Below are 17,478 nucleotides of genomic sequence, written 5' to 3'. Positions count from 1 at the left end.
TATCCAACCGTGGGAATATAGCTTTGCTTTCTTCATTTGGCACTAGAAAGACTTTTGGTCCCACCCTTCCGATGTAGTTTGGTGGTTCATGGTCCTATTTTCAGGGAAGCTTTTGTTTTTATTTTTTTATATTTTTGTTACAAGGTTTTTTTGAGGAAAACAACATTAGTGTGTACTTGGAGCTCTCAGAAGGGTGGGCGAACAAAGCACAGATGGCCATTTGGCCAGGAACATTGTTTATTCTAGAAGATTTGTTACTGTGATTCTAATAGAAGATAAAGTAGTCCGTGAACCTTCCCCCAGGCGTGCCTGTGGTAGTTTATGGCCCTCTTGAAAACTCTTGACTTCGACGTCTCACTGATCCAGTTACAACATCTTTGTATGTAAATGGTGGGTATAAAGCAAGAGCTCCTCTGGGACCCGCCGTGCAAAGATGACCAGACTTTCCCCTATACAAATATAGAACTAACTTGCAGTTGCAACAACAGCTCTTCTTACTGATTCCCTTGCTGCTCCCTTCAAAGGCACAGTTAGTTAGCCATGCTGCTTTCATACAATATTGTCTCTAGTTTTCCCTTGAAATCTGTCTCCTACAGAAAAAAAATCCTGTCTAGTTCTGCGTGCGGTTTCTGCTGTTCTTGAATAATGTTTTTTACAGCCATTTTGGTCATCTAAAGGCTACCTGAAAAAAATACATCTGTGACCAAAGCTTGTCTGTTTTCTTCAAGCATAGAATTAACCCCACACGTTTTCTAGAAATCTTTATCCCCTTTGTGTGTGCCCACACATGGAGGAGTCTGTTGCCGTAGCTGCTGTAGTGTGAGGATACAGGCAGAGCAAAGCGATTAAATCTTTTAAGTATTTAACTTGTATTTACTTTTGAAATCTGCTTCACATCTAAACAAGGCTTGTCTGCCAAAGGCTTGCACTGCAGGTGACCTAATAAAAGATGTTACTTCTGTCTGTAAAACTTGCCCTGCCTCGATATGTGTGTGTGTATGCACGTACCTGTATAGAAGAGGCGCTCCCCACTATTTAGCTTCAAGAACTCTGATGCTAGCATTTGAAGGCACAAGTTAAAATACAAAGAAATGCAATGACTGTAACAGCAGCATGTAGAAATAAAAAAGTGGTAATTGAAGCACAGGATGAGAATTAGAAGCTGGTGTGGCCAGCTTTTAATAACTTGTGGAAGCATGTATGTTTAGTGTTTCAACTGTGTTGAATCTGAGCCCAGAAAATTAATAATGAAAAATGTGAAGCTATTGGGGAAAGGAAATGATTCAGATGTAGTTTATTGAATTTATCTTGAAGTGTCATCTTTTTGCTGAGGAAAATGACAGCTCAATAAAAACATTGCTTTTTTTGCAGAACTGTTGCTCTGTCACCTCTGCAAATTCTTTTTGTTTTACAGGCACATTTGATACTGTTGCTTAAAAGCACGCTGTTACCTGTTTTAAAGAAAAGGTGTCTCCTGATGTTAATGTTAGTCACGTGGATTAGAGTTTGGCAATGCCCGAATTAACCTTCTAAAGTGAATTAAGAAAGCAATAATAACATTACTGTTGATTATAAAGTCTCTGGGTTTTTTTGTTTAAACAGATGTGTCCTGAAAGCAGCAGAAATATCAGAGAGGTGCAATGTGCATCGTACAATAACAAGCCATTTATGGGTCGATTTTATGAATGGGAACCTTTTGCAGAAGGTAAGACAACTTGGTTTCGCATTGTTATACACATTGTGTTTTGGAAAGGCAAATGTGATTTTTACTCAGTGGAAGCCATTGGGCTTTGACCGTTTGAGTCTTGCTCATTTTGCTCTGTCTGCTGCATTTATTAGTGGCCAGACAATTAGATAAACTCACATAAATATTTCTTATATTTTACAGGAATGAAAGCATGTAAGTCCTACTTTGACTGTTATATATCGTTGGCTCTGTATAGTTTTGCAACAGTATTTCAGCTACTACACTGTTAACTATCAACAAAGGCTCAATATGGCCCTATTTCAGTAAATGATTTCTCTCTTTTTTATGCCAGTTTAGCATGTGACTCAGGGTCCTTATGCATTCGTTTCAGGACTCTCTAGCTGTCTAATTTGTATTTTCTGATGGTATGTTTGACTGTTTGGATGGGGACAATGGGAGGGATACCCATGCTGTGAACTTCCCCAGCTGCATGTTGAACTGATTGTCTGGAACCCAGAGCAGCAGCAGCTCTGGTAGTGGTCTGACAACCCTCTGGAGTCCTCACCCTTGCAGGATAACATTTCAGTCAGTTGTGGGTTATATATTATTTGTTTTGTTTGTCTTTCTGTAAACAAAAGCAACGGAGTTGCACCTCAGTTGAGATTTATGAGGTAAATAATTCTTCAAATATGCCTCTGGATTCAGAGGAATTTAGTTCATGTCTTATTTTTTAAATTAACTTTTTAAAAAAGTTGTTTTCCACAAAACTTCAAAGACCAAAGAGGATTTACATATAGCTGGTCCACAGTATGTGGACTTATTTCTCTATCTTTGTTGTTCTGAGGCCGTTCTACCACTGGGTGTGAATCACTAGCAGAGAGTGCAGTGACGACTCTTTTACCCACAGACTCCTTCACCCCCAGGCTGCCTGCGTTCTGTGCCACCTGTTCTGCGCCATCTCCTCTCCAAATGGAGACACAGTCTCACCTTAGAATTTTAAAATGCAGGATATGGGCCCATCTGCTTATCCTTTCTAGATTTGAGAAGAACAAAGTAGAAGGAAGATAATTTAAATATATTTTTAAAGCGTCTCTTGAATGTGGCTTTTATTGCCATCTGTGTAAGTAGCTACATATAATACAAAGTCACACAATTAAATAGAAGTAATACATTATGTCATGGCTTACAGCCAGTGTTTGCAGGAATGCCTCTTGCCAGAGGACTTAATCAGAAATAAAGACTTCAGTGTGCTATGATTTGTCTTTATGGCAATGCTCTGCCCCTGTATGTCCTAAAATTGATGTAGTGGCAAGATTTACCTGATTACGCACATCTTCACTCTCAGTGATTTGCTCTGGGGCAGCTGGTGCTCTGCATGTGTTTTAGTTTCCTATAGTCTTTAACTCATCATGGTAGGTTGCTTTCCCAGCTCCAAAAGGAAGGTAAAATAAGGGACTAGAAAAGGAATGGGCCGGTTTCTTTCATGATGGAGGGATTCCTCCTGCTTCTCATGTTTTTATTCCCCCTCCTTTCATCCTGATAGGTTTAGGAAAAAAAGAGTGATAACCACTGGAGATTTTTTGCTGTTAATAAACTGAGGTCATATCTATCCTGTAGTATAGAGCCTGATGTTAAGTACAGAAGTGAAAGCAGCGACCAGCACATCTGTAGGGCTGCAGCTGGGCCCGCTAGCTGGAACACAGCGCGTGTCGCTGTCACTGCATTGCTCTCGGGGACCCAGGGAGCCCCTTGCTGGACTGCATTGTGTGAATAGCTCGCTCCGAGCCAGCTTTCAGGGTTCTGTGCCTTGCCTCATTGCACAAAGGCAAAATGCCTGTTTCGTAACAATGAAGACCCTTCCAAAGATGTGCTGTAGGAAGTATTAGAAGTCATTGTTTATTTATTTTTCAGGGAACTGAAGGAGTGCTGCAAGCACGTGAAGTTCCTTTTTCCTGTACCCAGAAATGGACATTTCCATGGGTACTTGGTGTGCTGGTGTGCTCTATGTAGGTCCTTTAGTTGAACAGCTTTGATCCACAGTTGTTACCTATTGCTTACAGCTCAACACAAGTCAGTGCAGATTCAGGTAGGCCCATATCTGACTTCAAACTGATCTAATAATGTTTATTTCTAATGTAGTCATGCCTCAGTCCTGGTTTGGTCTGTTGTGGGTATAGTGAAGACTTGCAGAACTATGCCTCTTTATTTTAAATTGTGAGTTATATACTCACTCATTAAAGTCATGTTAGACATTGTAAAGTTGCCCAAAAAGAAGTTTCAGAGCTGTACAGGTTTGGCACTTTGCACCATGCATTTAGGCAGAAAAAATAATTTGGTACCTTACGGCTGAAAGCATGTTCTGCAGACAGCGTGACTTCTCCTACAATGTGGCCCCAAAGGCTTACAATGTATTAGCTTTGATACATCCCTTTTCAAGGTGCTATTGAGAAGACACAGCCAATGCTGAGCCAGCTCAGCCCACCTCCACCTCCATCTCCTTGCTTCAAACACAGCAGCTTTGACTCACCCTGCCCTCTGCCAGGAAAGATGACTCAGGGGATCTAAACCATGCCACAGTAATTTCTTTTTCTCTCCCCTGCATAGCACAGCTTGCTCCTAATGTTTACACTGGATCGATAAGGGTAGCTAAACCATAATTTGCAACCCTGTATTGATGGCGACTTAAGTGTAGTTATTATTATTTTTGAAAAATACATGTATTTTTATTTCTCTCTTGTTCAGATTGGTGCAGCTGCATTTCTAACCCCTGTTTTATCTGCTACTGGTCCAACACAAACTTTTGTCTTTATTAAAAAAGCCATATTAAAGGGACTATAAATCCTACAAACTTAGAGTATTTAATGAAAAAACCCTAGCTTGTGTTGGAGAACTAATAGCACATAATTACTTTAAGGGCAGGATTTGAGAGAAAGCATCCAGTTGTGACAGAGGGAAAACGTCACAGTAACATGACCATAAGCCCTGTAAGGAAGCTTAAATCTACAGAAGCAGTAAATGTTTTAATCATTCTGGTAACTGTACTCTTTAAATTTGAACTCATTATTTCAGAACACTTTTATTTTTAATTGTGGTGAAAAACTCCTAAACTCAAGTGTTTGATATTTTGATGGCTGTATGAAAATAATCTATTTAAAGGAGAAAACATATTGGCTCATTGCAAAAGGTAACTCAGTGGGAATCTGACCACAGGAGTCTCTCTTAGTGAAGAACAACTGCATTTTAAAAAGGAGGGAGACAACTGGGGATTTTTTTGGTCAGAAATCCTGTATAAGGCTAAAGAAGAAATAAAGTCCTCTCCAGGAAAATCTGTCTGAAACTTCCTCTTCAGGAGGGTATCTGGATAGTCTTATGCATCCAAAATACATTGTCAAATAGAGTCTTTTCAAATCAACAACTGCAGGCCCTCTTGCTTTGAGTTCTGTTTGATAACGACAGCCAGGCTTTTGTACCAGACAGTGGTTTTTCTCCCGCAGCCCCAGCCGTGGGGTGCTGTCACAGCAGCGGGATCACCCCTGTGCAGAGGGCGAGCGGTGGCTGTGCAGGGCGCTCTGCTCCGCGGGATGCAGAGTCCCGCAGGGCGCTCGGCTGTCCGCCTGCGCTGCTCTGTGCCGTGGGACCGGCCAGGGCAGCCGCGGCAGCGCCTCTGCCTGCTCTGCAAGGGCAAGAGGCCTTTGGAGTCTGGGAGGAGCTGTCATTGCATCTCCGTGTCAAACTTGAAATAACTAAAAATGTATTATCTGGGGACTTGGCTTTTTTCTTCCTTTTAAACGTAGCAATTTACGAGCAGAAAAAGACTGCAAAGTCTGAGCAGTTTCTCCTGAGAGACAATTTCACTTTCTTAAAAAAGAGGATTTTGCAAATCAGAGCCTGGTCCACTGAAAGTCAGGCATGTTTTGCCTCTAAAAGATACTGAGGCTTTGGTCTCTTCCCTCATAGTAAAAGAAATGCACAATTTTCATGGAAATAATTCTGGTTTATTTTTTGAAAATTTTTTCATTTTGTTATTTTAGAGCAAAATTTCAATGGGAAGTTTTCTAAAATGCAGACTTGACCAAGCATTTCCTCCAAACAACATTTTTGTTTGCTTTTTGTTGAAAACCAGCTTTTGTTTCCATACTGACCTTCCAGGTGAATGTGCTTGTTTGCAGGGCAGTGCGCTTATTTACCTGCATCACACTGACAGCAGGGATTCTTGCTGTTTCAAATGTGCTTGTTATTTTCCATATGCAGCTGTAACTTGTGTTAGAGCTCGCTGGACACTATCTAACAAAGCTAATAATAGGAATGAGGACGTTGGTAAAGGATCATCATGGTTGTGGCTGTACAGATGATTTAGTTCCACTTGGTAATGTCAAGATGTCTTTGGCTTAAAGCGCTGTATGGAGCCAGAGGAGTTTCTAGGAACAGAGCCATGCTCAGATGTTGAAAGCTGTTTGGATGGTTTGTTGCTGGCAGGCAGTGGCTGGAGCTGCACAGCACAGGCAGAGGCCTCTGCTCCCTGCAGGGTCCCGCAGGCCGGGCTCGGGGCAGCACCTTCCACCTGCGCCGGGACAGCTCCAGCAGCGAGAGGCATCTCTGCCAAACCTGGCAGAGTTCATTTGTTTCCTTCCACTTGCCATCCTCTTAGGACTCCTCTTCATTTTTCTGTTGGATTGCTGAGACACAGGAGTTGTGTGGAGCCTGTACAGCACATCGCCCCTTGGAGCAGGGCTGGAGTGAGGCTGATCTTCAACTGGGATAACAATGGCTGCAGCTGGAAGCAGCAGTAGTGTATATGAAGTGGTGCTAATGTCACTGCAGCATTTTCTGTGGCGTGAAAAATGGGTCCCCAGTCTCCTCCAGTCCTGTTGTTGCCAAACCTGACTACTGATGGGCACCCTGATGTGTGATTCAATATCAAGCGGAGTGAAAGAGGCACAGGGTGTCAGCAGCCAGCCTTGTGGCAGGGCGGTTGGGCAATTTCAGCCAGCTTCTCTTTGCTTGAACTGTATCAGAATCCAAACTCTGAATTGATGGAAGGAGATTTGGTCTGCATCAGTTTTATGCTGGGCTTCGTGATACTCTTTCTTTAAAACGTCTTTCCTGTCAGCTCTCCATCCTGAAGCCTGTGTTGTGTTTAAAGGAGAAATCACTGTAGAAGTAGATCTGTGCATGCTGTAAAATCCTTTCTGAGTTTACTCTTGTTTTAAAATACCTTCTAGTAACCTGACTTCTAGCTATGGATGTCTCCCAGCTATAGCTGTGAAAAATGCAAGCTCTGAAGAAAATGAAAGGTGTAACTTCCATGGGTGTCTAGGAAATACTGCAACTTGAGTACGTTGTGTCAGATAAGAGGCATTTATGACTTACACTGATTTCGTTTTTGCAGTTAGAATCACAGAATCATTTTGGCTGGAAAAGACCTCTAAGATCATCAAGTCCAACTGCTAACTGAGCACTGTCAAATCTACCTCTAAACCATGTCCCTAGGCATGTCCTCATCTATGTGTCTTTTAAACACCTCCAGGGATTAGGATGGAGACTGAAGACTAATGCAGGGCCACTACATTTATCATTTATTTATTCATGTTTTTTCTTGCTGGGTTTGGAACAACAGATTTCACTCATTTTGAAGGACAAAATACCTTCTCATAACATATCAAAATGTAGTGGCCCAACTTGAGATGTTAAGTTGCCAAGGAACTTCTCCAGGCCTCTCTAATTGATGGCACTGAAGTCACTGAATGAACTCCGATTAATATGATTTAAGTAAATAGAAAATGGAAGAAAAACCTAATTGATCTTATAAAAATCTTGGACTTTTAAAAATGTTAATAGCATTGAGCACTTCTGGGATGCAGCAGCCAGCAGGCAGAGAGGGCCAATAACGTTATCAGGTCAGTGCAGACGCTGCCTGCAGATCCTCAACAACCAGCTGTGGGCACAGAGTAGTTTTGCTGATGTTTCAGGGTTTGGGAGGTTTTGGTTCATTTGCTTGGGCTTTGTGCAGACAAGGGTATATAGACTTTTGAGGAAAACATTTATTCAGTTCTAAAGTCTCATCAATAAGATGTTTTGTAGAACATTTTCCATACCGTTAGTCCACAGAAATCATCCACCAGAACTAGTGAACTTCAGGACATCCCTCTCTGGGAGTGTTTGTAAGTCTGCTAAATTAATATCAAAGTTCTGACAAGTAACACTTCTCTTGTCAGATTTCTGGAAGTCGCTTTTTTTTTTTCTTATATGTGACTATTTGTACATAGATACCAAATATGTGCAAATAATTTGGCAGCAAGTTTTGGGGCCAGATATAAATGTGGCCTATTGGATGCTGTGTGAAGTTGCAAATCAGTGAATATTCTGGGCCAACTCTGAATATATTATACTTATTTTCAATTGTTTAGTTTTTTCTTCTGTTAGATTATGAGATGTGTATAAACAAATTATTATAGATATATATTGTTTATATGTACATTACTAGTGCAAGCATTCATTCAGTGTCTATTGTTGGATTTCATTACATCTTACCATTGTAGAAGCATTATAAAGTTTGATATATACAGAGAAACATAATATTCGGATCATCTCTATAGGTTACCTGAAAATGGGGCTTCAGCTTACCGTAATGAGAGGATTCACCTTTGAGTAGGATTAGCGAGGTAGGCGCTGGTGCCTGTGGTTTCTTGGCTAGAGGAGCACAGGCCTTGAGAAGCAAAGGCGACTGAATCCCGGCTTATGAACCCTTGGCCCTTCCTCATTTGTAGCTGCCAGCTCCTTGTGGCTCAGGATACGCTGTGCTGAACTGGTATTCTCCTAGTTTGCTGTGCAATACTTTGACAACCTGATTTTTTTCACCCAGAGGACAAGGAGAAGTCTTAACTGTTTTATTTATACTTTCTCTAGTGAGTTGCTTCTAGTTAGTGGACATACAGATGTTTGAGTATATACACAGTATCTCAAGAAATAATCCAGCTGTGCTGCAGTTCATCCAGCTGCACGGTATTATATTCAGTGAGGCAGCTGCTTGAAGTCTTAATTTCTCATTGCGATAGACCATACTTCTCTGCTTTTTTGTTTTTTTTCTGCCTCTACCTGTTAAAAATCTTCTTGATTGCTTTTATTCCATTCTGTGGCTAGCTGGGCTTGAAGCTTGTATTTTAATTGCACATACTTTGTTTTACAGGACAATTTTTTGTTTGTTTTTTTTTTTTTGGTTATTCCTGTTTCATGTGAAATGCTGTAGCCAGACAGATTCATTGAAGAGGCAACAGAGTTTTGGGAGATTTGAAATGTAATGAGTAGATGCTGTTTGTATTTGTTGATTAGCTACAACTCAAATAGTGCACTCTTATCTAATGATAGGAAACAACAGAATATAGGTAATAACAGAATTGATATTCTTATATATCATCACAAAAAATGAAGGGATTACTACCACCTGTTTTTTTTCCTTGTTTGTAGTATTTATGTAGGAAAATAAAACTGTCTAGGAGTTGGTCTCTGTGTCTTCCTGCAAACCAAAATTCTAACCCTATGCCTATCAATTAAAATATGTGTTAAACAACTATGCTGATATAATTCCCTTCTACATGCTTTTCACACGTACATTTCATATGCACTTTTCTTCAGGGTTATGATCTAGCGTGATTTGATATTTAGGAAATGAATTTGGAAAAATTTAGTGAAAACTTTGTCCTGTTTTGTATTTTCTGAGAACTGATGACTTACGGTCTTCAAATACAGTGTGGATTGACACATGAAACACACTGCAGCTTGCTTTGCTTGGCCTTTTCTGTTATCTGTTGGGCTGCTTTTAACTTGCATCAGTCTTAATGTCTACCTGTTTCAGCAACAGTTACTTAGCAAATGAGTTACATTAAGATGAACAGGAAGCCAGTAGCAGTTTAGTGTAAGATAAGGCATCCTGAAGCATATACCTGAAATTACTGTCAGGCGCTTAAGCACTGTAGGGGTACAGTTTCTCTTGACTTCTGATGCAATATGATCTCTGATTTCCTTTAGAGTCATGGTAAATCCTATTCGAGGCAGTGAAGTATCCATTTTTCACACATTACTGAAAATCTCATTTTTAACTGACATCTCTTTGAAATGTTTCTCACTTATGAAACTGAAATTTATTCAAATGCAGTGGAACAAGAAGTTCATTTATACTATGTCTCTTTTTTCCCCTTTATTCCTGTTTTGTGAATGGATCACAAGAGAAAGCAGATGGAAGTTTGCAAAGCTTTAAAAGTATGGTTGTGTTAAAGTATCTGAGGCATTTCTTTGACTTCACCAATAAATCTGCTTCCTGAACATCTGTTGTGTTGAGCTTGACCTGGAAATTGTAAATATCCTGTGTATTACTGAAATATGTAACTACTTCTATAGAAAGCTTTAATAAAAAAATATACTTAGATACTTATATATATGGAAACCTGATGCTTCCACATGGCAACTTACCTTTTATAGTTACTCCTCCTATGTAATTTTATTAATACACATGTTTTGATTTGCATTTGTAAGCAGCTTAGCAGTATCAGAGCCTGGCTTTTACCCGGGATTCTGTGGTTTGGTACAGATCAAATGATACTGCATACGTATTCTCAACTGTATTGTTTAAAGCAGGGACTATACTCTGATATACAGAGTCAACCATTTCCCTGGGATAGCTCACGTGCTTTGCATGTTCTTGTGTTTCTAGTTCATCATGCATACCTCAATTTCTCCACTTTTCTACTTGGTATTTGGAGGAGAAAATGGGTTAAGGGGGATGAGAGCAAGAAAATGTGGGTGTTTATGGATGGACACATGGATGACCCTCAAGAATCAGAAAAAGGTTGTTAGTGCCTTTAGGAAAATGAGAAAGGATATAATCCATTGAATGTTATCATTCACCGGTAGACTCAGTACCCTCCAAAGTGGACTTGAACATAAACCATGTAAACAGAACGTATTTTTAAGATGACAGGAAAGTGAGAGAAAGGAGATGAGCTGACAAGCCGTCTGTCCTAATCTTACAGGCTTTAGATAAATTTAGCCTAGCTTTGGTATAGAAGAGATGTTGTCTTCTCTATCCAGGTGACCAATATTTACAATTGCATTTTAGGGCAAGGATGTCAAAGTCATTTTCACCAGGGGCCAGATGAGCCTCGCAGTTGCCTTCAAAGGGCCAAATGTAATTTTAGGACTGGATGAATGTAGGAGTAGCTACATTTATTAAATACTAAAATTACATTTGGCCCTTTGAAGGCAACTGCGAGGCTGATGCGGCCCCTGGTGAAAATGAGTTTGAGACCCCTATTTTAGAGTATCTAACCTGCCTGGTTGCATTAATTGTGAGTTGGGTAAACATTTCAGGAAAAATGATGCCCTAATTTCAAAGCATACTGCTTAGTTCCTTTGGTGGGAGCAGAAAGTTAAGGACGGATGTTGTGGCTTTCAGGCTCAGATTTAGAAACAAAATTGTATCCAGATTGAGCAGTAATGAAGATTGTTAGGCTAGAATAGAATGTGGAAGGAAGATTTGATTTTTGTAAAGCACACGTGGAAGTGAGTGGTGTAGATACTTTTAAACTTACTTGGATAAAATTTCTCTCAACTCTCTCCACTTGCTACCAACAGCAAGACCTCTGTGGATTCAGATCAGTATTTGTATCTGCGGTATCAACACATTACCTGATACTGTGCAAGTGTCTCTGAGAAATGCTGTGCAAATGCGTATACTTAGGACTTGAATGGGAAAAAACACTAAACAACCCAAACACGTTTGTTTTTCCACTAGAATATTTTCTAATTTTATTTGTTCTTCTGAAAATGAATAAACTTCTGTTGTCCATGGGACGACTCATCTGTAAGCTTCAGAGCCAAAAATGTCACTCCAAAAATTTGCCTTTGCTGTTGAATTAAAATCTTTAACTTCCTTTAGCTTCTTCATAACAAAACGCCGATGTAAAGAGGGCATCCTATCCTGATTCTTGCGTCTCTTTTGGGATATGAAAAATGAATCTTAGTCTGAATTCTCGTAAATCAGTTCTTTTTGATGGTAGTTCCTTTTGTAGCAGATAGAGACAAGCAGGCTTGGATGCTCTGAACAGATGTATTTTACAGCTTCACAAGGAAACTATTTTTTATGACTTTTATGATTGTAGTCCTAGGAGTCCTTGTCACGCAGATCTGCACAACCATTTCTTGTAGTCTAGTACACTAGAATGGAAGAAACCTCAGAGCTAAGAGTGTTTTGCAGGTGTGCACTTCTTGCACAAACCCCAGCAATCCTACCATGTCTCCAGATCCATGAAATAGTCTGGAGAATAAAATAGAGCTGCTAGGTCAAGACTGTGTAATCATTTGAGCATATGTTATACATTAACTTTGGGGAATATTGAATAAACAGGGCAACAATTAAGCAAAGGATTATCAACATGTGTTCCATCTTTGTTGTGAAATGTATGAAATAACTATTCAACATATTTCTTGTACAATTTTCAATTTGTAAAGTCAAGTATGTAATCTTGATTTTAAACACTTTCTTCTATACAGTGGGGCTTGGTTAAGCTAGAAGGCAAAATTGAAAAATGCCTGGTAAATATTCTTTTCATGTTTAAAAAGAGATGGACAACTGAGACATAAGGAGAAAATACATAAAGCGAGTTTGGAATGTGAAATAGAAAAGAGGTTCCCTACTTTATTAATATTTTCCATGTGTTTGATTTCAGACAAGCTTTCCCTTTATCTGCTCCGTCAGCAGGGATGTCCTGACGTGGCGCTGCGTGTGCAGCAGGCTCAGAGCTCCCACTCAGGGCGCTGCTGAACTTCAAGGGAGGCGATAGAAATATGACTTTCTATAGGTCCTAATGGTCCAAGAGTTGTTAGTTAGGTTAGTGGGAGTTTTTCTCATTCACTTTGGTGGCTTTTGGATGAGGTCATTTGGAAGAAAATTCACCATGTAACTGAAAACGTGAACAGAACTGAGGTCTGACCTTGCAAAGCTTTGTTGCGGGTTGATAATATCCAGATTTCATTGTATTCAGAGAACTGGTATGTACCTAATTCAGTGAAGGCTCAGGCATTCACTAGAAATTGTCACAGTTTCTTTGAAAAAAGATGACTCAGTTCAGAGAATCCACCTGTGGTCCTTACTCTGTCCAGAGGTTCAAGGAGCGTTTGCTGAGTCCGTGCCTGATCTGTGGGTGAGCATACAGGTGGGGACTTGGAAAGGAGCAACGTCACTGTGAGATTCAGAGTGTTCTTGCTTTCCGTGGACAATTACAAGTGCACAAAGAAGGGGGTTTAGAACCATCTCAGAGACCAAATTACTTCCTTCTTCAGCCCTTCCTCAAATGTGTCTTTTGTTTTACTGTATGTGTTCCTGAGCAATTAAAATTGTGAATACTAAATGAAACTTTTATTCTACTTTTGAACCTTTTAGGAATTAACAGTTCTTCTAAAAAATAAAAATACTGTATATATTCCTTGTTCAAAAACCCTCCAAACACTGACGTAACTCTTGGAGAAACGAACTATAAAAGGGTTCTAGTAAACACAACCTCTTTCCCATCTACTTTGGGAGACTGATTTCTTCTGAGTATTTTTCGTTGTGTTAGAAGAATTACGTATTAAGATACTTTTCATTTATGGTTTGTTCATTTTGAGCCAATTCCAGTATCAACTGATATGAAAGGGGAGATAACATTAACTTCAGAGGGAGTCAGATGTGAATCTAAACATTTATATTCGTAGTTTCCATTTGTGTACTCAAAAATTGCGTATGCGTACTCTCAGGAGTAGAACGTGCACTTTTGCTTTCTGGAATATGTAAGCACAAAGTTCTCTTTTCTTAATGTACTTTCTACGATATTGTGTGGATTTTAGAAATGAAAACCTACATACACTGAAAAGGTAGATATACAGGTTCTAGTTCCTGTAAAATGTGTGGATTTTACCTGATTAGCTTTATAAATGTTTTAGCTTCAACTGATGAGTTCGTTCCCAAGGTGAGGTTTGGGCTGGTCTACAAGTGGGGCCAGAAGCAGAATGGCAGTGTGGGGGGAGTTCACCTGTCCAGAAGCTGTGGCTGGCTGAAGAGTTTAGGAAGCCTGCTTGACTACAGAAGATAGTTTCAGCTCTGGCAAGTCTTTTAATAGTAGGTTGGCTTAGTGGTGGTTGACATTTAAGCATGGCCTAGGGCACTTAAAGCATGAGTGTTTTTTCCCAGACTAGAAAATCCAGGCTCCCTCAGGTAAGGCCCTAAGTGCAGGTTACCGGTTTAGGGGACACCTGGGTCGCTGCTGGGGGTGTCCCTATGTCTGCTGCAGCCCCAGGAGCGCTGAAGTTTAAGACACGCGTGTGAGTTACAGCTGCTTAACAATGCTTAACGTGCTGACTGGTAAGATCCACACTTGTAGCGTGTGGCAAACAGAAATTAAAAGTCATTTGCTGAAGCCTCTCGTATCCTGATAAAACCTCTTTCTGTGGGATATGACTTTATCTTTTGTTTTATAGTACAGGATGAAAGCCTGCAGGGTTAGTCCCTGGAGCTCAAGCTGACTACGGAGACTCACCAAGCTCAGTCTTAGTCTGGAGTCACTGTGCAAAACTTTTAAGAGTGGGGAGGGATGGGAGGTTGTGAAGATAAACTGCTACAGAGGGTTCCTAAGGATTAAGTGTTATAGCCCATTTTCTAACATTGCATTCCTTAAGAGCCCTCTGACTGACAATTTCGAACTTCATCTCCCAATATTTCAAAGGAGCACAGAGTTTACAACTCTCATTGATCTCACTGCTAGAAAAATGAGGTTACTTATTAATATGACCGTGAGTGCCTGTGCTGCACATAATTATTTAAATATAGGCATGCCTGTGTTTCTGGAGTATTCTGTTAATGTTTTTGGTAGTGCTGAGTGTTATGAGGGGAATTTAAAAGATTTTGCCAGTTCAGCCAGCATAAGTAATTGGGACTGGCATTTATTATTTTATTATATATATGCTTGATATTCCTTCTTGTTATGATGAATTACTATTTCCAAAGCAAGCAAAGTCTTACCCACTGTGAAAGAAAAGCTTATAATGTGGATGAACATCAGAAGAAAGAGATTCCCAGTGGTAGTATATAAAATGAAAAGCAGAACTGGCTTCTATTGTGCTCTGTTTCCATTAGACATCTTGGAAGTTTTATAAGCATGGCGCATAATAAATATCTAAGCCACAGTTTGAGGTCTTTTACAAAGGAGAGACAATTCTTGCTAATATTTTACTGGATCAGTTCTCCATCTTATACCCAGATAGATACAAATCTCTGGCATTTGTCCACAGTGTCAACTTGTGAATGTGTTAATTTGCTTTCTATATTGCACTGTATAACTCTGAATTTAAATCCAAACCCACATATTTAAAATTAAGTTTGAAAGAGCCAGAGAAACTGTGCATTAAATTAGCTCATATATCTGCAAAGAGAAGAGATCTGCTTCTGAATAATTTTTGTCAGAGGCCTAAAAATACGGGGGGGCAACTCACTATGGTTGGTTCTGCTGAAACGGAGCAGTGATCCCTCTGGAGAGAGATCACAAAGAGCTAACTGTTTGGATCCATTACACCACTAAGGTGGATATCAAGTATAAAACCAGAAACAGACCTCAAAAAGTTGAGCCTGATCTTTTTTTCTTTTTTTCAAATATAATAATGTAAGTCTGGTGACATCATCAGATCTGAAAAGTAATATAGACTTTTACTGTATTTTTTTTTCATTACTCCAATATAAATGTATCCCAGTGTATGTAAAATGCATTATAGCAAATCCACAAGCAATTTCCTTCATTGTAACAAATACTGTATCTCATTAGAGCAAAACAAGCCCCCAGTTATGTTGCAGAACATCTGCTTAATAATTTCAAGTTCCTCCAGCAATGCTGCCAAAACAGCTAAAAAGTCAACATCTAGTCCATTACTTTGATCAACTGAAGTAATAAAATTATAAATAATGCACCAAATGCAGATCTGGTGAAAGGCAGCGCAGGGTGCTGGCCCTGGGCTGGGGTGGCTGGGGCTGATGGCGATGTGGCTTCAGGCACTTGGACCTGGTATTCCGAGGAGGGTGGGATGGAGAACCAGATATCTGGCTTGCATAGATTTCCTATCTAATAGTGAGAAAGTGAGATAATCTTTCTGTGTCCAGATCCAGACTCTAAATTTCAGTTTAAAATGCCCTTTTTATACCCCTGGGCTTTCTGTAATGCATATGAAGTGCTTTAACATTACTGACGCGAGCAAAAGCATCTGTAAACAAACAACAGATCAAAGTTTACGTAAAATTTGGCATGAGTTGTACTGATACTTATTATTTCTCTGCTTTGTGATGGTATCGGTTTTTGCTCTGTTTGCCTTAGGGAAACAGTCGCTGTGTGCTGTTGCAGTGTTAACATTGTGGCTGCCATAGGAGTATTTGGTGGAACTCCACACCAGTGTGACCAGTCAGGACCAGAGGGCTACGGTTCAGTACAGATCTCTTGGAGCTGACCCTGTTGGTCTGGTCTAGTTAAAACCAGATCAGGGATGTAGCAGTTCCTGACTGCGTATATTATGGACAAAAAAGCTTTTTGTTTCATTGTTCTTCCACTGTGAGAATTTAACTATTGGCACTAATTAAGGTGTCAAGAGTCAAATTACTTTTGTTCTGAAAGGCACACCATAGTTCATACAGACAAATGCAAATCCTAAGGGTTTCAACTGTACAACCACACTATGCAGATGGCAGGATTAAGTGACGATGCTGGACGTGTGAGGGATGTGATAGCCGTAAATCTTTGAATCTGAGGTTAAGAAGAAATGCTAGAATAAAAATCGGCATTTGGAACATTACCTTTGAATTCATTGCGATTTGTAACTTCTGTGGTGCCTCAGAAAGAGAAGGGAAAGAACAATAAGAAACAAAAGTGGTTTTTTGTTGGTTTTTTTTTCCCACCGTATGCCCTTAGCATAGTAGGGATAGAAGGATTTCTGGGTTTTGAAGGGATCCTTCTCAGGAGGTTCTGTGTGCGGGTTGCCTCTTGGCAGGAGCAGCTTAGACAAAGATGAAAAGATATTTCAATACCAGAGTAACAGTACTTACTGTATTCCCGAACTTCAGTCATTTCCAAGAGATTCCTGCACATGGCCAGTCATTTGAGAAAAGAGCAGCCTGATTTTGAGGTGGTTAAACTGGCACTATAAAAAGAGAAAACAAGCCACTAGTTTATTTTCACCTGTTGGATGCATTTCAGTTGAGGCTGCTTTTTAACTACCATCATGTTCCAAAGCACTTGTACAATAATATGGAGAGTAATTTGGTGTGTCGTGTGGCATAGTTTCTATTTTCCTCAAAAGCAATTTACACTGGCATTGTAGGGTCAGCTCCACCAATTCCCTTGCAATATTTCCTGGGCTTTTTCCCCCAAATTTTCCTCCTCTAAATGCTGCATTTGTAACACGTTTGTTTAGACCTTGCAAAACATGCTTTGCTTAGTTAGGTGCCCAGAAGGTCATCCATCAAGGAAATGATGCTGTTTGGTTGATGCAGCGCTCTGCACTGGTTTAGCAAGAAAAGTGTTTGAACTGAGTTGTGTCAGAAATTCAAGTTTAGGCTTCTCACTGGAGTAAACATGTTACTGTTTATTCTTGGGTGCTCTATTCTTTATGATTTGGTTAATAATGTTACTGTTATGGTTAATAGTATAACGTATCATTCAATCTGGGTAATCTGCATTGATTAAAAATATTGCATAAAGAAGAAAAATTGCTTTTGGCCCTTTTTC

General features: G+C 39.8%; 1 protein-coding gene across 1 annotated transcript in view; it reads left to right on the top strand.

The window, feature by feature from the left end:
- Window positions 1–17,478, top strand: part of LOC309443580 (thrombospondin type-1 domain-containing protein 4-like) — an 83,257-nt gene that overhangs the window by 54,589 nt on the left and 11,190 nt on the right. The window contains exon 6 of the mRNA XM_082060659.1: window positions 1,603–1,705. Coding sequence (XP_081916785.1) covers window positions 1,603–1,705 — 103 coding nt within the window. The remainder of the gene's footprint in view (window positions 1–1,602; window positions 1,706–17,478) is intronic.

The sequence above is a fragment of the Streptopelia decaocto genome (assembly GCF_964273445.1).
Source record: "Streptopelia decaocto genome assembly, chromosome: 9".
Taxonomy (NCBI): Eukaryota; Metazoa; Chordata; class Aves; order Columbiformes; family Columbidae; genus Streptopelia; species Streptopelia decaocto.
Note: the sequence above shows the minus strand (reverse complement) of the source record. Positions and strands in the feature narration are given on the sequence as shown.